This window comes from Phycomyces blakesleeanus (genome assembly GCF_001638985.1).
Source record: "Phycomyces blakesleeanus NRRL 1555(-) unplaced genomic scaffold PHYBLscaffold_1, whole genome shotgun sequence".
NCBI lineage: Eukaryota > Fungi > Mucoromycota > Mucoromycetes > Mucorales > Phycomycetaceae > Phycomyces > Phycomyces blakesleeanus.
Window position 1 is genome coordinate 3,540,217 of NW_017265134.1, and position 21,794 is coordinate 3,562,010.

Below are 21,794 nucleotides of genomic sequence, written 5' to 3' on the forward strand. Positions count from 1 at the left end.
AACACCAAAAGTACAAGTTTGGACGTAAGAATAAAATGATATATTTATATATATCAAAAAAAGGGGAATAAATTAGGGCTTAAAAAGTTAGATATATTCTTCGTTATTATTATTATTATTATTATTATTATGATTATGATGATGATGATTATTATTATTTTTTAGAATTTTCGGTTGGGAAGCAGTGTGGTTGGTATTTTCTCTGGAAGCGTGCCTCCGTTCTTGACTGCCTTTATCAAATGCATGGCAATAGAGAACTCATCAATGTCCATGTAACCATCATCGTCAAAATCAGATAGGGTCCAGATCTGGGCAAGAGTGTCGGTCGGTAGTCCACTCTGAACCAATACTGGCTTGACACTTCCTCCCGGGATTTTTCCCTCACGTGGTCCCAGTTGGTTAAAGACCGGAATATAAGAAGCCTTGTCAATCGAAGCAAAGTGCCAGTAAGAAGGAGGTAACTCTCCCGGACTGGCCTGGGTCTCGAACGGGTTACGCTGCGACTGATCGAGCTGCGGGTTGCTCATTGGGAACATGTGCATCAGGCGCGGCAAGTCCACAGACAATGCCTCGTCTACTCGCTCAATAAGCTCCTCTTTCAATGGTTTAAATTTGTCCATGTCGTACACTGACAGACTCTGTCGGAACTTCTCTGGATTAGGGAAATCACCAGCTGGAAGATGGTGTCTTTGCTGGATCTTCATGAACTCTTGTTCTAGGTTCTTCAGCAGGTTCTCCTGCTTCTTCTTTTTGCCAAACATAGCTGGCATTTCTTTCTTTAAATGACTGATAATAAGAGCATGAACCTTTTTTTTTATAAAAAAAAATAACAATAAAGAAAAAGGTTAATTAACAAGAATCTTATTTAAGCAACAATTATTATTAGTATTATTAGTATTATATTATTCTTACTCTGGCCAGGCGTGCTCTTTTCACAATCTCATTGATCTTTCGAATTGCAGCGTTTCTCTTCAATTCTTTAAGATCACGCAACAGATCCTTTGATTCTGCTTCAATTAATTCACGGCAATCCTCAAAACTGTTGGGTGGTTTTTCTGTCCAGAAAGAACTCAAGAACACGCGCATGACTTCGGGTGTCTGTACTACTTTTCCAAGAGACCACATCATGGCGCCATACCTAAACATATCAATCCACATCAATTACATGTACCCAAAAAAAGAAGAAGCAAGCAAACATGCATTTTCTTTTCTTTATAGATTTTATACTCACACTCTCATCAATTGTTGCTGGTTGACCATGTCACTCTTGTTCAGAACAACTCGAACCTTTTCTTCCTGGCCACGTAGACTGTGGATGGCCAGTTTGAATTCGTTTGAGATGTCGAGTTTGTGGGAATCAAACATGAGAATGATAAGATCGGCACGCTGGGCAAACCATTCAATTACTTGGGTATAATCATAGCCACGTTCGATGCGTTGCTTATCACCAGCCAAAATACCCGGAGTATCTATGATTGTCATATTCTCCAATGTAGGCGAATTTGTTTGGGACACCTTTTAATGCTTATCATTAGTATCATTATTCTCTCTCTCTCTTTTTTTTTATTTTATTTTATTTTTTACTTGGAATCTTGATAAAAATGCTTGTCCAAATCGATTGAGACCCCGGAAAGGTAAATCTTGGTTAACAGCAGCAGCATTTCCTGGCATCACACGGTCCTCTTCGCCATGCATAACAGCCACAAATCTATCTGTGGTTGGTTCAACACCAATATGCTCTCCAGGATAAGATTTGTCAAGAAGGTAACGAATGAAAGTTGTTTTTCCCTGTATTATATAAATATATATATATAAAAATAATAATAATAATTTATAATAAAGAGATTAAAAAAAAATGGCCCTGTAATTTGTCTTTCTTTCTTTTTGTGTACATTTAAATAAAAAAAAACATTGTTCAAAAGTGTGGTACCGTTGAATATTGTCCAATAAGCAATATAATAGGCTTTGCGTCAATATCAGAGTCGGTTAATGGTGCAGAATGGAATCCTTTATAATCATGATTTTATTTTATTTTAAAATGACCAAAAAAAAAAAACGAGATTGAGTTTATTTTATTTTATTTTATTTTATATATTATGTTGGTATTTCAAGGTTTATTTTTTTTTTGTATATATACTGTACCTTCAAAATTATAGGTTGTTTCCAATGGTTTGATTTTTGAATTGTAGATCTTCTTGATGCCTTCGATGACCTGACTATATTCATCGTCTCTTAGGGATGAAGGTGAAGGTGAACCTTTTCCTTTCTTCTTTGAAAATGACATTGAGTGATTCTTAAGAGCAACCAAGCAAGGGAATTAACAGCAATTAAAAAAAAAGAGAAGAAGAAGAAGAACAAAATAAAGGGGAAGGGAGAGAAGAAAAGACAAGGGAAGGGAAGGGAGAATTACAATAAGAAGAAGAAGAAGAAGAAAATAACAAAAGGGTAGTAGACATAAGGTAAGTTTTTTTTTACATTCCAGATAAAGTACACTGTGGTACATTGAATGAGTTTCACCAGCACCTTTTTGTTTATTTTCTCTCTCTCTCTCTCTCTTTCTTACACTCATCTTGTTCTCATTTTGTCTTTCTTATTACTCTCTCTTTCTTTCTCATATTTTGACTTTTTTTTTTTCATTCTCAAGGTGTTCTAGTTGTAGTCTAATGATTGTCCAAAATGAAGTAAATAATAATAATGGTAACGATGGTAACGATGGTAACGATGTCAATAGTAATAATAGTAATAGTAGTAATAGTAGTGGTGGTGGTTGTATTAATGATTGATAATTATAATAAAGAGGCTTTAATATTAATGTGTATTCTAATGTCCTTGGTGGTATAAGCGGGTCACCATCTCTAGATAGAACTCTAAAACATTAAATCGGTCTCCTTCTGTACATTGTCCTGGTTGTTTAGATGACCGCCATCTATACCTAGTTTTTGTTTGTTTGCTGTTAGTTTTAATTTGATGTAGAAAAAAACTCACTCACTCACTCATTCATCCACAATACCTCCCCCATTCCTCTTACTCCTCATAACTCCCTCTTCTTCTTACTCCTTTCCAAACCCATTGATTTTTATTTATCTTTTTTTTTTACTCACCTTTGTCCGTTGAGATCCCAATGATCAGCCTCGAGTGTCTTTATGTACTGACCCCATTGTGCACTCTTCACACTCACAAACCCATCGTTTTCACCTTCCTTTTGTTTGATGAGCTGGTGAGGAAGACCGAGCAAAGACCAGGCCGGTAGTTTTGCCGACCCACCGTATGAGTAATAGGCCACGCGTGGGTCGTTTGGTGTCGTGAGATTGAAGTGGTGGGTACAGTAGTCGGTCGACAGATTGGCGTAGGCAGGAGTGTCGAGTAGCTGGACGACGCGTGCGACGACTGGATCGAGCAAGTGGGCCGGCATCTTTGCAACATCCGCCAGAGTCCAGCTCAAGAGCGGCAGTAAGGTGGGTGGTAGCCGAACTGGCAGAGTGACTGCAATGGGAGTGTGCAGGATTCCCTGAAGTGCATTGAGGGTCCGGATCTTCTCTGCGTCTAGTTCATTCTTTTCCATCTTCCGGGTTGCCGCATTCACCAGTGCGTCGGTCATTCCAACCCCAACATTGTCTCTAAACCAGTCCATGACAGGCGACCCACGGTGAGGTGTAGATATCGTAGTCAGGGATCGGACGCGGTAGGGACGGTCAGGGATGTGAGTAATCAAGTGTCTACAGTCAAGTCCACCCTACAACAAGAAGTATTTTTGTTTGTTTGTTTGTTTGTTCGTTTGTTTGTTTAATTAATTAATCATTTTAATATTATTTAAAGTCATTTAAACTACACTACACTACACTACACTACACACACACACATATATATATATATATCTAATATAGAAATCTTACCATTGAGTGGGCAATGAAATTAATATCTTTGCCATCCAATACTGTCTTCATAAGCTTGTGAAGTACTTGTGCTCGTTCCCAGATGCTGCCTGTTGACGGCACTCGTGTCACGATTACCTTTGCTCCCAGTTTAGCCAGTGCGTTTTCAATACCACCCCAGTAGTGGACCTGCAAGGCCGGTAAGTTGTCTGGGCCACGCTTGTCAAAGCCATACAACCCATGGCACAGGACAACAGGTGCACGGGGAGGCACATAATTTGGTGTGACGGGCATGTCGAGGCCAGAAATGGTTCGCAATTTCTTTTGGGGCCTCCTCAGAAGGGTTTCTTGGCTGTCTGCTTTATTACACTTTAGGGGTGTGGCGGCAAAGAAAGAATCCCGGGCTGAGGGTTGTTTCATACGCTGGGGGTAGAGTACTTGGAAGCCTGGCTGTTTGGGTCGTCTTGGGTTGAGCACAACATGACGCTGGGCATTAGAGAGTAATCGACTAACAGCTGAGCTGTGGTGCGAGAGAATTCCTCTAATGTGGCTGGTGATGAGCGACCAGGTTAGCGAAGACACCATGGCTCATTCGAAACAAGGATGAAATAAATAAATAATAAAAATAATAATAAAAAATTAAAGAAGTTTTTCTTTCTTTATATTTTTTTATTTCTTTCTATATGAATAAGTGGAAGTGTGTGTGTGTATGTGTGAGAAAAATATAAATATTATATATAAATATATTTAGTGAAAGTTTAAAGAGAGAAAGAGAAAGAACAAGTGTGGCCGTCACGACCGGGGAAAACAAGAACATGCCAGTCTTTGGTCATATCAATTTTGTCTACCAATACAAAGGCTGTTCTGTCAAGTTTGAGATCCGCTAGTGAACTTCTCTCTATGTAGTCATCTTTATGCGTATGTGTATGTTGGTTGTATTTAAATACAAACATTTATTATGAAAATAAGCAATCGAATACTATATACAAATAATAACAATAACAATAAAGGAATTGTGGTGATTGATTTTGCATATATTAATAAATTAATTTTAAATTCTATATGCTCAAGTCTTGTTTTCTTTAGCCTTTCTTCTTTTGCTTACAAGACACCAGCAATACAAAGAAGAAGTCAAGAATATGTAGTGTGAAAGAAAATAGATGTATATTACTTTGATCTATAGAACGATAATAAAATGGACCCTTTATGGTTGTAGAAATTTGGGGGAGCAGAAGAAGAATTAGAAGATGGAGGAGCTTTTTTTTTTCCCAATTTCTGTTTCCGGTGTCATGTGAACAGAACATTAAAGAACAAAAAAAAAAATATCAAAAAATTCAGTCAGTACACAAATTCTTATATCCAACTATTTCTTGGTCTTACACACATACAAAAAGAGAGAGAGAGAAAATACAGGTAAAGATATCTTTTATACATATGCAAGACTGGATACTCTGTTTAAAGAAATAAAGAAAAAAAAGAAATAATACACGCATTAATAAAAGTAAAGCATTAATTTAATTTTATATTTTTGTTAAGATTTTGTTTTGTAGTTGAAATTTTTTTTTTTTTAAAAAAAAATTCCCTCCACCCCACACACTTTGTACATTTTTATATCTGTATTGTATCTCCGTTTAAATGTGAATTTCGGTGAATTATTGTTAAATCACAGATAGCGCAACAAAATGAAAATTACGCTATTCTGAAAGACGCAAAAAAAATATGGATGACCAATCATCTCCAATAAACAACACAAATATAAAAGAAATGGATAACCCCTCACCAAACCTTTCTTTAATTAAATAAGTAGATGAAATTTAGTCGAATTTATACCGATAACATATATATATATATTTGCTTTATACTGTAATATGATGCAGTATAGCATAGTGTGGTGAGAGTATATTAGACTACAAGTAATATTTAATCGTAATAACTAAAAGACTTGTAATTATAATTAATATATCACGTTTAAATATATATACTTTAAAAGTATTTCCATCATTGTAATGGTAATATATATGATATGGTACACAGCATGAATTTACCTCTAACTAGCTAGCTATTCGTTTAATTAAACTTCTTTGGTTCCTCGATAAATGGAATGATTTTTTTTAAAAAAAAATCCATATCTCTGGGAGCATGTGCGCGTATTACTTTGATCTACAAAATCTATATCCAAATCTAATAATTATCTATCAGATCTTGTACTTTTTAAGGCAATAAATCTTTTTTCTTCAAGAAAAATAAATAAATAAACCTATGATAATAATAGTAATAATGGTAGTTAACTAAAAACACGTATTTGAATATAAAATTCATTCTTTCATTTGTTCATTTGGTTTTTTTTTTGAAAAAAAATAGAAGGGCATTTTATTTTTGTTTTTTTGATTTTTTTTTGATATTTAATTGGGCAATTAAAATAACAAATGAAAAAAAAATAAAAAATATGAAAAAAAATGTGATAAAAAAAATAAAAATAAAAAAGATATGTAATAGTAGATAATAGATAATTAATAAAATAAATAAATAAATAAAAAAGATGAATATAAAAAGGAAAACAACAAGCAAAATATGATTAACAACTCAAATCAAGCAATAATCTGACTATGTGTTTGGAGGAGGAAGTATTTTTTTTGGCGGGAAGAGGAAGAAAGATGATGGTTGATGGATACAAGAAAGTTAAGGTAGCGAGAGAGAGAGAGAGAAATTAATGAATGTGGTATATGATTGATTTGTTGAAATTGTTGTTTTTTTTAATAAGCAGCAGCTTCGGCCAAACGCTCCTGGCGCTCTAACATCATGTCAATACCCTTTCCAGTGCACCAGAGCAAAGTAGAGACAGAGAGGGCAATGTAGAAAAGGGTTCCGTTAATCCAGATAGGGACATCGACAAAGTTGGTGGGCTGTCTACGCTTTTCCAAGTCGTTGCTACCAGCGATTTCAGAGGGAGAGTATTCAGCAGGGGCAGAGTTGAGAGTAGAAGACAGATCAAGACTCTATTATAATATGCTTATTAGTTTATTTGTTTGGAATATAAAACTGAAAAAAAAGGTACATACCAAGATATCAACCTGGGATGGAGATGATGAGCTGTGGACTGTGGCAGCCATAGCGGTGGCAATGAAGAAACAGAAGATGGCGAGGATAGAGAAACGCATTTTATGATGTATTTGATTCGATTTGTTTATTTATTTTTATTTTTTGGCTTCAAGATGCTTTGGTCAACAAAGAATAGGAAGTAGTAGTTGGTAGAAGAGTAGGCTGTTAGGTGAGCAAGATGCGTGATAAAGAAAGAAGGAAAGAAAGGGTCTGGTTCCTGAAGGGGGGGGTTTATATATAAGTAAGAATTATCTTTCAAAAAAAAAAAAAGATCAAAATCTTTTCTTCTTCTTTGTGTTACTACTGTTATTTATCAGATGTACCACCCAAAGATCTTCGGAGTATGATCTTGATGTTGATTCTTATCAGATCGTCTATGAAATTGTCAATATGTTAAATAACCGACCCGTGGAGTGGTTACATACAAAGTGATTCATTATCATATAAAATAATACAATACAATACAATATAATCGCGTCTCAATCGTCAGGAACATAACACACCCAAACAGATAGCTAGGCCGATAGGTAAATAGGTATCTGAATAGATATAAAGATAAATGTACATAGCCAAGTATTCAACCCTTTATCAAACAATACAAAAAGAACAATCAAGGAATATTATTGCCTTTCAAAAAAAAAATATACGCGTATTTGACTGCAGCTTATTACACATGTCATTCTTTCATAATACAACGAATAAATTGAATGCATATACACCTATCTATTATTTTCTTTTATTCTGTACCTATATCAATAAAAAAATAAAATAAAAAGGAATATTCCTGGTAAACTATCAAGAAGAAGAGAAAAAAAAAATACAAGCACACACAGAAAGAGAGGTATACTCCATTTTGCGCCGACTTAAACGCGGAAGAATAATATTATATGTATAATACAATATGATTATCTTTCTGAGTTGGCTGTCAATCTTTGGTAAATTTTTTTTTACTAGAGAAACAACAAAGAAGAAGTAGGAGCTTTTACTTTTGAGTACAACCTTATCTGTTCCTTTTTGTTTCAAATATCAATCCTTGTTAGCTTCTTTTTTTTTTCTATTTTAAAGAATGAATGATAGCCAGATACTACCAGTATCAATCATAAATCACAATACTTAGTAATAATATCTTTATAGATCTTTCAAGTGACTTTACGCCTTTGCAAAAATCAGGAAATGGCATGATTATTTATATAGGCTTCTCTATCAGATATGCACATATCTGATAGTTTTCCTGGGTTTATAGGTTACCAAAATAATAATAATAATAACCAAGCTTTAATAAAGATAAATCAAGCCAAGAAAAAAAAATCTGTACGCATCTGATAGCAAATATATATATATATATATATATACTAACTGACTGACTGACTGAATGGTTCAACCACTGTGTGCTCCACAAAGTCTCATAAGAACATCCTAATTTGGTGGGTGGAGGGGATTTTGTGTGTATTTTTTTTTTGTTTTGTTTTGTAACTGGACCTTTATAACCGTACGATGATTCCGGCTACATAAGAAACAACACCCACAATTCCCTTGGTCTTTTTTTTTTTCTTAAAAAAAAAAAAAAAAAAAAGTGATACAGACAACCAAAGAAAACATCTATAAAAGGCAACGGCCACTAAACTTTGCTTTGGAGGGCCTTCATTTTATGTTTTATCAGATCATCTCCCTAAACATGGGGTTACAAGAAATATTATTATTATTATTTTTTGAAACCGATCGTCGGAAATGAACTGATTTAGGATGATTTAATGTATTGTATTGATTATTTGTAACTACATATAATGGAATATAATTTATCTAAAGAAGTGTGTAAATTCAAGTAAAAGTACATTCTTATCTTCTTCTTTTATTAAAGTTTATCTTACTTTGTACCATAATATTTTATATTCAAAAAGCTGTTAAAGAAATATATAATTATAATTATAATTATAATTATGTACTCCTTGTCTGTGTATCGTCGGGTCTAGATTATGATTGAAGTTGAATTTGACCATATATTATATATATTATATATATATATAGGCCAGAACGATAATACTAATAATAAGAATAGATTGATAAAACTATATGTAAATAACAGAAAATATGTATATATAAAGAGAGAGAAAAGAACACTGAAAAGAACATACATACATAATCTTCACAAGGATCGTTGTTCAAAATGAACAGAAATTATATATCTAATATCTATTTTTATTTTTATTTTTATTTTATTTTATTTTATTAATTAATTGATTTTTATTATGATTCTTACTATCTGGTACTATTGTTTCTCTACTGTGGCGCTTTATCCCAAATCAAGTAAAATGAAAGGGTTCAAGAGCCACAGATTAGAAGATCACCATTCGAAAGATTATATGAATTTCCTTTACTACTTTTAGTTAATTAATAAAGAATATCCAGCCATAATTTACTGATACTTTGAATATTCTCTCTCTCTCTCTCTCTCTCTCTCTCTTTAATATATATATATACTATGTATATGCTTATAAGCGAATCTTATTAACAAGTAAACATTTCTTCAAGATATTTTGTATATATAATAAATAAATAACTAAATAACTAAATAACTAACTAGGCAAGAAATATTCTTATACGAATGGATTTGCTGCCAAGATGCGCACCAATGGTGGACTTCTGAGAGGATCAGCGATCAGGACTACCCTTACATAGTCAAAGGGTCGAATGACCTGGCGACACTCGTCTGGAATGGTGCACTCTTGTTGGCTCTCCTGTGGATTCTCTCCTTGGACTGCCCGAAGTGACATGGATCTCGGTCTTCTGTGGACCGCCACATTAATTCCGGCAGAAGGATTTGCTGTACTACCAGCACCAACACCAGTGCCAGCACTACCACTACCACTACCACTACCACCAGTAACAGAGGCAGCAGCTGCAGTGCTACACAGATTATTAGATCCGACGGGCTCTGTCGGAGATATACCGGACTTTATTGCAAGTTGATTCACCGACTCCGTAAGACGATTGGCATTCGTTGGGCACTGGTTGTAGTGGGGAAAGGAGGACGAAGACGAAGACGAGGAAGAGGACAGTGAATTTGTTGTGACAGATTGGTCAGGGATCTGATAATTATTACTATTATCATTATGATGATGATGATGGTTACTATTATAATAATAATGCTCTCCCGCTCCAACACTTCCACTTCCACTTCCACTTCCACTTCCACTTCCTCTTTCTTCTTCTTCTTCTTCATCGTACGCACGCTCCACAATGGCGTCAGTTGTGGCTACCTTGGGCTTCCAATAGAGATGCAGTACCCCGTCGGCCGGAGAATGCTTGTAAGTATTGAGAGGAAGATTGATTGTGTGGATCCGGCGCTCGAGTCCCATTCCGGGCACAACGACATCAAACGCTTGGTCGTGCACACCCACGACCAATGCTTCGTGCGGTGTCGAGGTCTGGCCAGATGCATTGAGGAATTTGGAGAGAAAAAGGTGCTGGCATTGCTCGTGCGCATTCCGTGCTGCCTGTGCCTTGACATTACAGTGTTGAGCAATCTTTTGCAAAAGCTCGGGCTCAATGTGAAACCGGGGTTCTGATAGATTTATATATATTATATAATAATTTGTATATATGCACACATAGAAAGAAAAATCATATTATTATATTATATTATATTATATTATATTATATTATATTGTGTGCGTGTGCGTAGGGAATACTTTTCTTTAAAATATTAACAATAATAAAATAAAGTAAAAACAGGCGAATGAAAAAGAAATAATAAAGGTAATAGTAACAATAATAGTATGGTTCATTTGCAGACTTTATTTCTTTATTTATTTCTTTATTTATTGCGCAATACATAACCTCTTTTGTACAATCACACACACACATACATACATTCTTACCTTTTGCTAAAACGGCCTCTAGCTGACGGTGTACAATCAAATCTGCAAAACGACGAGAAGGAGAGGTAAAATGGGTGTAGACAGGTTCATCGAGAGCGTAGTGGTGGTGCCGACTGGGCTCAAAAGAACCCGCACAAAAGTATTTGGAAGACTGGGTGGCCTTGAGTACAAGGTTAGTGATGACTAATTTTGCAGTAGGATTATCAATTGCATCCACAGAGCGCTGGAGAGCACTTGTAGATGATGGGTCTATTGAATAACCGAGTTTACGAACATAATTCGCAAGTTCTCTCTATTCATAAGCAACAGCAAATATACATATATATTATTATTATTATTATTACTTTTTTTTGTTAGTATTATCAGTATTTTTCTTTATATTAAATTAATTAAATAATTAAATAAAAAAAAAACTTACCAGCTTGCGTTCATTTGGAGGCGATTGTGATCGAAGCATTGCTTGTTCAGGAAAATGTTGTGCAATCTTTTGTGCAACACCAATGTTGGCCAAGACCATGAATTCACTCATGATATCGTCTGCCGGGACCTTCTTTACCATCGATACCTTGGTCGGCTCACCATTTGCAAAGTCCACATGAAATCTCTCGAGGGTTAGGAGCATGGCCCCCCTGCTGGTCCGGCTCTTCTTCAAGGCCTGGGCAAGGTTGTAGAGCACATGAATCTCTTGCTCTACTACTTCTGGCCGTTCGTGTTCTTCTAAGCTCAAATGATCTGGCACACCCTTTCCATCCAACATGTGTTGTAATTGATTAGAATTCAAGATCCCACGCGATCTAGTAAAGTGTATATACACATAATAATAATAATAATGATAATAATAATAATAATAATGATAATAATAATGATAATAATAATAAGAAATACAAATAGTATCTTTGCAACAGATTGTTGTTTTGGTGGGAATAAAAACTCACCTTATTGTAGACTTTCCGTGCCACTCGTGAAGTACATGTCCGCTTTTGTCCAATTTCCACACTACAGAAAACGCAAATCTATATCCAGGGAATTAAAGTCAAAGATAAATGTAATCTATTTATCAATCGTAACTACTTTTATCATTATCTCACCTGTCTTTTCCAGGAAGTAGATCAGTACACTCTGTCAAGAGCTGCTGTGGCCAGAGAGGAACATCTTCATAGACAAATACTCCAGTGCATCTTGATCTTGCCTCTTTGTCCAATAAAGAATGTGGTTTCACGAATGCAGAAACATCAGAGACGTGGAATCCAATCTCGAATTCATCGCCAATCTTTTGTACAGACAAGGCATTTCCAAAATCTATTAAATATATATATATATAAAGTGTGCACAACATAATTATTTCTATTATTTAAGTTTTTTTTTTCTTTACCTTTATCTCCAGTACTATCTATTGTAAAACATCTAGCTGATCGTAGATCAAGTCTCTCTAGAATGTCTTCTTTGGATGGCCTCCAGCCAGGTGGGGGTAGGCATCTCAACAAAGACTCGGGAAAGCCATTGTAAGGGAAATTGTTGTCGGCAAGAATGGCTCGGAACTGTACACTCAGGGCATTGATGGATCCCAACTCTGCTTCCAAGAGACCAAATGGATGTAATGATGTAATTGGCCAGCGTTTGATAGACCCCTATAGAAGTATAAAGATATATAGATACACGTTTGATAATGATACTTGGGATGACAATAATGATAATAATACTAGTGTCTTATATATATATATATATATACATAAAAATTAAAGGGAACAAAATCAAGTGTATTACACTACGTAATGATATTATACATTATCTCGCCAATAGAATAAAAAAAATAGGGGCAGGAGTAGGAGGATGAGGGGGGTCTAAGAGGACTTACTAGAAACAATCTGTTGATGTAACTTTGGCTGTTTTCAATAAAATCTGCTGGGGCTTGTTCTACTGGAATTGCAATCAAAGGAACCCGCTTGTCGGTTGGTTTGAACCACACAATTCTAGGCGTCGGCTGAAATGATCCTGAATCGCGCTGATCCTGGAAATCACCCTGCTGTTGTTGCTTTTGGTGCTGGTGCTGGGGCTCACCGTTCTCCTTGATTTGGCGTTTGTTGCTTGGTCTCATTACACCCAATGTCCTATTATAAACATGTGCGTTTGCGTATGTGTGTGAAAACATGAGCATGAACATGAGCATAAGCAAGAATCCAATTATATATATATATATATGCGTGTGTGTGAGAGAGTTTTATTAGTATATTATTAATAGCAATGGTAATAGTAACAAGCTTCAATTACAGTTTAAAGTTAATAAACCAAGCTAAACCAAGCTAAACTAGAAAAGATAAATAAAAAAAAAAGTAAGAGAAAGAGTTTATATTATTACCCTGAAAAGGCCTGGTTCTGAAGTCTTTCTAGGATTGCCACTACAACGCCACAGAAACGCGGCTTGATTTTATCCACATCATCTTCACCAGCAAACATGATTTCCTTTTCGTCTTCCTCGTCTGGCTTGCGGACCACAGGTTGGCCGTTGTTGCGGGCCAGTTTGGCGTCTTCCTTTTCGAGCTTTTCGCGCATCACCTTGTCGACCTGGACGAGCCGGACGGCCACCGTATCTCCCTCCAGCGCCCGGTTGCGGTCTCGGGAGCCACAGATATAGATATCGGTATTGACCTCTTCGCAGAACACATATGCGTCCGACCGATTGCGCTTGTTGACCCGCATGATCCCGCTCACCAGTTGATGGGATTTCAGTAGAGGAATTACCCCTGAGTAAGGTAAATGGGCCGTAAAAAGCGCCCGGCGTTGGTTCTGAGGATTGTTTTCCTCCCGTGAAAAACTAAAGTGTGTAGGAGTAAAAGGAACAGGAACCAAGGCAGGAACAGGTCCCTGACAAGACGACCGTGGTGAAGGGCTTGGTGACAAGGTGTTGTTGATTAAAGTAGCTATAAGCATACAGAAATATATATATTAGGTTATTAGGTTATTAGGTTATTACTATTAGCATTACTCACATTGTCTCCAATCTCCTTGCCTGGGCCGACTATTCTTGAGATCTAGTGCTAGGTGAGGCGGTTTGAAAGACTTGTTCCTTGATTGAAATGAGCCCAATCCCCATCCCAATCCCAATCCCACCACCTCCATCTCCACTTCTGCCCCCTCATCTTTTTCCTCGTCTTCTTCCTCTTCTTCTTTAGTTTTCTCCCCAGACTCTAGGGGTCTTTTGCTTTCAGGTGTATTTACATATGATGACCATGGAAGAGAAACAGGCCTATTACTACTATTATTGTTGTTGTTGCTTATAAGTCTCCTGTCATTTTGATCGAAATTCCTCGGATTAGGTTCTGACAATCTACGCCCATGTTTTGGGGATTGGTCAGAGGGGTGTTGATAGTGTTTTTGGTACTGGTGTTTTTGTAAATCTGTGGTTTCCTTGTGATGAATAAATGGATGATGAGGAGAAAGAGGAGAAAGAGGGTTTGGATAAACAGATCTGCTGTGAATGATCTTCTCCTGCTGCTCCTGCTGCTGCTGATTTTGTTGTTGATAATGATTCTGCTGCTGTGGATGTGGATGCGGTTGTGGCTTCGTCTGCGCCTGTGCCTGCGCCTGCGCCTGCGTCTGCGCCTGCGTCTGCGCCTGCGTCTGCGCCTGAGGCTGAGGCTGATGTTTATTTTGGTATTGTCGTTCTTGATTGGCTTGATAATCATCCCCTCCGTCTGGATGTTGTCTTTGTAGATTGACTCGTGCTAGACTAACACCCGTGAGTTTTGCTTCTGTTTCTGCTCTGGCATTTGCCCTTGTGTTTGTATTTGTGTTTGGGGTAGCTGCGATGTACTCCCCTTCTTCATAAAGACAGACATTTGAAGATCTCTTGTTGTATTCTACTGGTACCGAACGCCTGTCTCCGTTTGCGTGCCTAGGGATTGCATGACTGTTTACCAGACTCCTGTCTCCGTAAGTAGTCGGAGGACTATTATTGGATTGATTGGCCAGACCATTGACATTAAAAGGACTATTATTCCTATTGTTGTTTTTGGCGTTTGGGTTGGCGCTTGTACTGGGGCTGGTGTATTGGGGTTGACTAGATTGAGTCATAGGAAAGCTATTGAATACGACAGAGGATCTTTTTATAGGGTTTTGGATAGACCCTAGAGAATCCTTTTGGTGTGAATTGCTGGTATTGTTATTGTTGTGTTGTGGTTTTAATTCTTGCGAGAGCCTGTATGGTTGCCGAGATGGTTCTGGTGAGATTGATTGGTGTGAGTCCAACAAATGATTGGTGCTTGATCGCCTGGGACCAATCCATGGAGACTGTGGTGATAGGATGTTAGAAGAAGAGCAATTCTTTCCTTCTTCATTGACGGTATGAAGAGAGGATCGATGGTGTGAAGATAGGGATGATGAGTAGTTTGCGGATTTGCTTCGTTGGCGGATTGTCTTGGTTTCATTGGTTGCTGGGTAGGTGTGCAATTGATGTGCTGAACGACGGTTGTCTGTTCTGTCTGATTGCAACTAAGTAGTTAATAATCAATAATGTATTCTTTCTTTTATTAGGTTTGATAATCAAAATGTGGAAAGGTGAATTATTGGTCAAGTTGAATACCATTTTTTCCGGAAGATCGAATAATCCACGCGTTGATTCTGGGGCTGTCTGACCATCCAAATCCATCCTATCCATCGTGCGTGTATATAAGAAAGAGAGAGAGAGAGGGAGAGAGGGAGATTTATTTTCTTCTCTTACAAAATAACAATAGTAATAAGTTATCAATGCAAAGAAAGAAAATAAGGGGAGAGGGGATGTTTCAGAAAGAACAAAAAGTAAAATAATAATTAAAGATCAATTGATAGATAAATGGAGGGAAACTAATAAAAGGAGGGATCCAGGGACAAATGGAAGGGTAGAAATGAGAGAGAGAGGGGGGGGGGGGGGGGGGGTTAGTGAGAGAAAGGGAGAAAATATTCAGAGAGATCAAAATGAAGAGAACCAAAAAAAATAATTATAATTATAATAAAGAAAGCTGATTTTCTTGTTGTTTTTGATTTATTTATTTTTTTGATGTGCAAGAAAATATAGATGTCTAAATGCACAAGCACAAGAGTAAACATCAAATAGACCTCCTTGAATTCTCTTATTATTGGTATTGAAGATGACATTGTACATAAGATCAATACAAGAATAAAAGAGGTTCATGAACGAGTAGCATTGGTAGTACCAATACTTTTCTCTTGTTATAGCCATTATGTTCATATTTAACAGCAATAGAGCTAGAATTTAAGATTAGAATTAGAAACATTAATAGTAATATTAGCAAAAGAAATAATAATAATAATAATAATAATAACAACAAAGAGGGGGGGTGAGGGAGATTGATGCTTGGATTGTAGAACCTCAGGGTTGCCATGACATCTGGTGTCACACACGGAGAGCGTTCCGTTGATGGCAAAATCAAGCGTCACAATTAAGAGACATGTTAAAAAAAAAAAAATTGGCGCTGAAAATAATAAATCTTGATTTTATTTTTATATATTATTCTTTTAATCCACCCCCCCCCCTCCTTTTTTTTTTTTTTAAAAAAAAATCCTTCTTTTTCATTATAGTAATTCTATTAGAATACAACATTTTTACAAGTATTTCTAATTGACTTGTGATTGTAGACAGACCTAAATAAATAAAAGAAAGTACAAATGTACATGCAAATGCAAATGTGAATGCAAATGGGAATAATAATAAAAAAGGGGAGTAAAGGAGTGAAATGTTATGATTATTTTCTTGGGGGTAGACACATACACACAAAGAGAGAGGGAGGATTAGATATATTTTATATTTTATATTATCAGCTATGATAGTTGGTTATTTTAGTTTGACTGGTCAAATAAACAATAAGATACAAAAAGGCTTGATATTGCATTGCCTTGCCTTACATTAAATTGTGTGTATGTTTTATGTTACAGTACAGTACATTACATTACAAGGAGGCAAGATTGTTAAGGTATGGGTAAAATGACATTCATACTATTGTGTATTGTGTATTGTGTAGTGTGCCTATTGAAATATGTTAATAAGAGCAATCAAGAATAAATTGATTGACTGATTGACCGATTGACTGGTTTAACTTGGCTGAACTAAATTCAATTCAATTCAATTCAATTGACTGACTAACTGACTTGTGAATGAATGAATGAACAAACTACTAATTGAATATTGTATCTGACATATATAAACTTGTACTATAGTGTAGTGTAAAGGATACAAATGCAAGTATGTTTTGCTTCTACTATTGAATATTCAATCAAACAAGGGTATCATTTTATGTACTATATGCACCTTTCTTTTCTTCGTCTTTTGAAAATCAAGAATCAAAGTTTAAAAAAATAAAATAATAAATAAATACAATGTACCATGAGGCTGAAATAATTAATGCTTATTAGCTGTAATCCTATTGCTTTATTTTGCTTTGATTGTTTGTGTTCCTGTTGTTGTTTAAAGAAGAAGAAGAAGAAGAAGAAGAAGAAGAACTCGGGATATTTCCCGGTATAGAAATACATGGATTTTTGATTTTTATTCTAAAATATATACATAAAGAAAAAGAAATGGACAAAAAAAAAGCTTAAATATATTTAAAATAAAAAATAAAAAAATATTTTTTTTTTGTACATGAAAAATGATGACAAGTAAATCAAAAATCCAAAAAAAAAAAAAAAAAAAAAAAAGCAAATTCGCATGGCTACCCGAACAGACAAGGAGAATTATATCTATAAAAAGGAGGGATGAAAAGAAAAGTGATAGAAGGGGGGTTAGGTTTTGAGTTTTTTTTTTTTTTTTTTAAAAAAAAAATGAAAAGGTTCTTTGTTAGGGTAACCAAGTTTGTAGTGTTTTGGTTTGTGATAGATCAGACCCGACCTTGAGAGCCGTACAGACAAAATCACTTGTGTTTTTGTGTCTTTATTATTATTGATATTGCACAATGGCGTAAAAAATTATAATTATAAATCCCTTTCTTTATCCAATTCAATATATGGAATCTTATAATATCATTCCTTGTCCCTTGAAATCTGGACAAAACAGACAGATACATATATTATTATTATTATTAGTAGTAGTAGTAGTAGTAGTAGTAGTAGTAGTGATTTGTTTCTTAATGATACTAATGTATGTATGTATATATTTGGCGCCAAAATCAAAATCATAATCATAATCGAAAATCTATTAGAAGAACAAAGGTTTCAATTATTCTATGAAAGAAAAATCTTGATATTCATCAGGTGTCTGAACCCAGGTCTGGAAACATTGATCAAGCAGACATTGTTTTGCTTTTTGATAATCAATTGCTTCTCTTTTCCACTCCAGGTATGTCTTGGGTTCTCCTTTGTGGCTACAAAGGAAAAGTCAATAGATTAATTACATTGTGTTTATCATCTTGGTCAGTAAAGAGAAAGACTGATTATATAGCTACTTTGTATATTACTAATGACGAGCAAACCCAAATTTTGATTTTGCTCCTCTTTTAATTTTTTCATCATTATAATTCTTTACCTCAAAAGAAATCGATTGAATAAAGAAAGCTTGCAGATTAAAGGTCTAAAGATATATGTATGTATGTGATTTGCTTAGTATTTTAATAAATAAAATAGAAATCCTTGATTTTTATCACAACCAATTTATTTTCATAAAGATGTAAGAAGAGATCATCCTCATAACCATCAAAGTATATCAAAGCAAAAATAAATAAATAAATTTACCTTGTTTTTGGGTTGGTTGGCTTGCCTTTTGGAACACCTTGCTTCCTTCCATGCACAATGACTTCTGATCTAGGCATTCCTGCAACCCATGAAATGGCTACATTTTGTGTGAGATCAATAAAACAAACAAACAAAAAAGTAAGGTAAATGCGTCTAGTTTGACTTGCTTGATTTCCATTCAAATCTAACCTATATAGATAGATACCAAAAAAGTATAATCTTATTTTATTTTTCTTACCTGCCCCGCTTGATACTAATGTTGAATATTTGCCTGTAGATTCCAGTACACTTTTAGATGCTTCAAATGAAATATCTGTAGGATATATCTTTGGTCGATGAAGTCTATAAGGAACAGGCAAATCTACCCAAAAAAAAATAATAATTTAAAAACGAAATCAGATGCATACAAAAGTACATTATGTGTATGTAGTTTCTTTTTTAACATTCATCATTGATTTCTTTATTTACTTGTATGTATCTCCTTTAACCCTCAAACTCACCCTTGACCTCAACATTTACCACCCCCAAAATACATAATAAATACATATATACACCCCTGCATCTTGAATCAAGAAAATAATTCCTACCTTGTAGTGATTCCAATCTACCGTAAAGGGCTCTCTCAAGTGATTCCTTTTCAAACATGTCACTCACGACAATCGAGTCTAGATAGACTGGCTCAAAGATGTTGGACAATAGAGCCGATTGTAACCCAAGTACATTCCAACGAGCGATCTTGTCGCTATGTAAATAAAATGAAATGATTTTAAATGAAAAAAAAAACAAAATAATAATAATTATTTTATTATTTTACCTGCAGGACATTGACAGGGTTGGCTCAGAATCAACTCTGCCTAATTGATCATACACAAAATAAATAAATAAAAAAAAATGTTACATTTAGGGTGTTTCAAACAAGAAAGAACATACATAAACAAGACTCACCTGGTTTTGTTCGAAGTACACCCAGATGATCAAATCCAAAGCGACCCCTTTGAAACATTGGATTGAGATGCAGGACTCTTGAGCCCTCTGAGCCCTCACTAATAACGGTGGTCTTGCGTTTCTTGTTTGCATAAATGTTTTCAAGGAGCTGGCGTTCTTGATTTACATCCTGCTTTCTTTTGCCGGCCATGAATGCCTCTAATGATTCGGGTTTTTGGGCTTCGGCTAACATGGACATTGAAGCATCACCACCTATAATAATAAAATTATTATTTTTATTTTTATATATAAGCCAAATGAAAACAAGTACTTGCATGGTGATTGACTGATGTACATGTGAAAGCTATACTCTGGACGTAACTTTATACCACTCTCTGAAGAATAGAATGGACTATCGACCTCTTCAGATGATTTGAGTTTCTCTGCTTGTTCCAGTGCATACCTTGCAAGAAGAAAGATATAAATAATCATAAATAATTATAAATATATATATACTTTATAAAGCCTCTCCGACAAATGACTTCTGCATGATTGTCATTAACAAGTTCTCCAGTCTTGCAGAGTTTACTGTAGGGCAGGCATTTGAGTCCTGTGCTGTAAATAGACACATAAATATATATATATATATATATATATATATATATTTAAATATATGCAAATAAACGCATATTTATAATTTTTATTATCAAATCATAATTTTGTACAAGATATATATATATATATATATATATATAAATATAAGATTACCCTAATGAAATGACTTGAATAGAATAATCATCCTTGGATGCTACAACAATTTATTTATTTATTAAATTTTAAATTTTAAATTTTCTTTTTTGACGTACAGGTATAGACAGCTAATATACAAGCCAATACAGTCCACTCTGCTTTGTTTGAATGGACTAATGGTTTTCCCTGCTTATCTAATTTATTGAACTTTTTTATGCTTTCGGCAGCAAGAAGATTAGGAAGATTAGGAATATCTTGCCAACTAAACAATCTCGACTCAGACCCCATTTTATTCTATATTTTATTTTATAATTACTAAAAAAGTTAAAGAAAAGAAGAACTGTAAAAAAAAAAATTATTTATTTATTTATTTAAAAAAAAAAGTTGGTCACTCTAAAGATAGTCACAATTATATATATATATATTTCTTTAGTTTCGCGTTGCCTTGACAACAAATTAAAATAAAAGAAAGATAGAAAAGAATACATGTGTAAATAAATAAAGTTTACTGAGCTTGGTGATAAAATATTATACATGGAATGAATACCTTGCATTAGCTACCATACTTACTTTAGATGAACACAGAAAAAAAATTATAAAACACAAATACGTAACACTTGTAACTTGCACTGCACACTATACTATACTATACTATAGTATACACATGTACATCAATGTGTGTGTTTGTGTACTTGATTATTAGATTATTTATATAGAGTATACAATAGAGTATATATATAAATAAAAAAAAAAAAAAAAAAAAAAAGAGTGATGTATAGAATTTTTTTTTGGGGGATGGAAAAGAAGGAAAGAGGGGGTGGGATGAATGGATTGTTTAAGATGGAGATGGAGAGGAGAGGGAAAAATAAATAAATATATAATGGGTCACAGGAGGAGAAAGAGGAGGATAAACAAAAAAGAAAAAAGAAAAAAAAAAGGCTCCCGTTCCCCTCTATCTATCTATGGCTTTGTCTCTCCACCAATTCTAATTTTATTATTATTTTATATTATATTCAACCCCAAGATCTTGTAGACTAAGAAATTATTACTTTCTTTAGACAGACAGATATCCTGTTTAATTATTATAGTCAATACTGATTGACTAACTAATAAAGAAAGAAAAATAGTGTATTTTATTTGGAACGTATGAAAAATGTAAAGAAAATAACAATAATATAAATAAAAGAGGGGGAGAAGAGGGGGGGGGGGAGGATAGATAGATAGATAGATAAATAGATAGATAGATTAGTGAGGGGGGGGAGGAAACAGATATTATTTTATAAGATGAAAAATGATGAAGTCAATCAAGTAATCAAGTAATTTACTAGAGTCATTGAGTAATAAACACATTAAAGAGAGGCACAAAGATCCTTTTTTTTTTTAGAATAAAATTTAAAGTGGGACAATGAGAACTAAAAAAAAAAAAAAAAAAAAAAGCTCCGAATTTTATTTGGGCTTGATAGAACCAAAGTAAAGTAAAGTAAAGTAAAATAAAAAAGTTATTATTATAAACGATAAAAAGTATATATTCAACATAATTTTTATTTTTTATTTA

The 21,794-nt window shown here is 34.6% G+C and overlaps 5 protein-coding genes across 5 annotated transcripts; all 5 read right to left on the reverse strand.

Moving 5' to 3' along the window:
* Nucleotides 1-26: 26 nt before the first annotated feature.
* On the reverse strand, nucleotides 27-2,387 carry PHYBLDRAFT_120878 (hypothetical protein). Its single transcript, XM_018428766.1, has 6 exons — nucleotides 2,143-2,387; nucleotides 1,931-2,007; nucleotides 1,585-1,788; nucleotides 1,232-1,515; nucleotides 913-1,138; nucleotides 27-806 (listed from the first exon to the last, which is right to left on the reverse strand). Exons 1-6 carry the CDS (start codon nucleotides 2,282-2,284, stop codon nucleotides 162-164), a joined length of 1,578 nt encoding a protein of 525 aa, XP_018299378.1. The 5' UTR covers nucleotides 2,285-2,387; the 3' UTR covers nucleotides 27-161.
* Nucleotides 2,388-2,784: 397 nt separating this feature from the next.
* Nucleotides 2,785-4,457, reverse strand: PHYBLDRAFT_184587 (hypothetical protein; the record flags this gene model as incomplete). The annotated part of the gene is made up of 3 exons (XM_018438956.1): nucleotides 2,785-2,932; nucleotides 3,102-3,733; nucleotides 3,894-4,457. The coding sequence occupies 3 exons, from the start codon at nucleotides 4,455-4,457 to the stop codon at nucleotides 2,821-2,823; spliced, it is 1,308 nt and encodes a 435-aa protein (XP_018299379.1). The 3' UTR covers nucleotides 2,785-2,820.
* A 1,764-nt stretch (nucleotides 4,458-6,221) lies between these two features.
* On the reverse strand, nucleotides 6,222-7,156 carry PHYBLDRAFT_79632 (hypothetical protein). The gene is made up of 2 exons (XM_018443484.1): nucleotides 6,932-7,156; nucleotides 6,222-6,868 (listed from the first exon to the last, which is right to left on the reverse strand). The coding sequence occupies exons 1-2, from the start codon at nucleotides 7,028-7,030 to the stop codon at nucleotides 6,626-6,628; spliced, it is 342 nt and encodes a 113-aa protein (XP_018299380.1). The 5' UTR covers nucleotides 7,031-7,156; the 3' UTR covers nucleotides 6,222-6,625.
* A 2,409-nt stretch (nucleotides 7,157-9,565) lies between these two features.
* On the reverse strand, nucleotides 9,566-15,503 carry PHYBLDRAFT_69841 (hypothetical protein; the record flags this gene model as incomplete). The annotated part of the gene is made up of 10 exons (XM_018442172.1): nucleotides 9,566-10,533; nucleotides 10,850-11,141; nucleotides 11,268-11,643; nucleotides 11,785-11,862; nucleotides 11,938-12,148; nucleotides 12,222-12,477; nucleotides 12,705-12,957; nucleotides 13,206-13,767; nucleotides 13,837-15,337; nucleotides 15,429-15,503. 10 exons carry the CDS (start codon nucleotides 15,501-15,503, stop codon nucleotides 9,566-9,568), a joined length of 4,572 nt encoding a protein of 1,523 aa, XP_018299381.1.
* A 2,550-nt stretch (nucleotides 15,504-18,053) lies between these two features.
* Nucleotides 18,054-20,527, reverse strand: PHYBLDRAFT_69842 (hypothetical protein; the record flags this gene model as incomplete). The annotated part of the gene is made up of 11 exons (XM_018442173.1): nucleotides 18,054-18,198; nucleotides 18,360-18,404; nucleotides 18,566-18,662; nucleotides 18,804-18,926; nucleotides 19,153-19,307; nucleotides 19,380-19,419; nucleotides 19,511-19,762; nucleotides 19,879-19,952; nucleotides 20,006-20,104; nucleotides 20,258-20,297; nucleotides 20,356-20,527. The coding sequence occupies 11 exons, from the start codon at nucleotides 20,525-20,527 to the stop codon at nucleotides 18,054-18,056; spliced, it is 1,242 nt and encodes a 413-aa protein (XP_018299382.1).
* Between the last annotated feature and the right edge of the window lie 1,267 nt (nucleotides 20,528-21,794).

Bases quoted from the DNA above. Each gene is read 5' to 3' on its own strand.
- PHYBLDRAFT_79632 (XM_018443484.1), bottom strand. From the start codon at position 7,030: ATGCGTTTCTCTATCCTCGCCATCTTCTGTTTCTTCATTGCCACCGCT. The intron at 6,869-6,931 runs GTATGTACCTTT...ATATTATAATAG, and splicing joins CATCCCAGGTTGATATCTTG to AGTCTTGATCTGTCTTCTAC.
- PHYBLDRAFT_120878 (XM_018428766.1), bottom strand. From the start codon at position 2,284: ATGTCATTTTCAAAGAAGAAAGGAAAAGGTTCACCTTCACCTTCATCC. The intron at 1,139-1,231 runs GTGAGTATAAAA...TGATATGTTTAG, and splicing joins CAGCAACAATTGATGAGAGT to GTATGGCGCCATGATGTGGT. The intron at 807-912 runs GTAAGAATAATA...ATAAAAAAAAAG, and splicing joins AAAGAGCACGCCTGGCCAGA to GTTCATGCTCTTATTATCAG.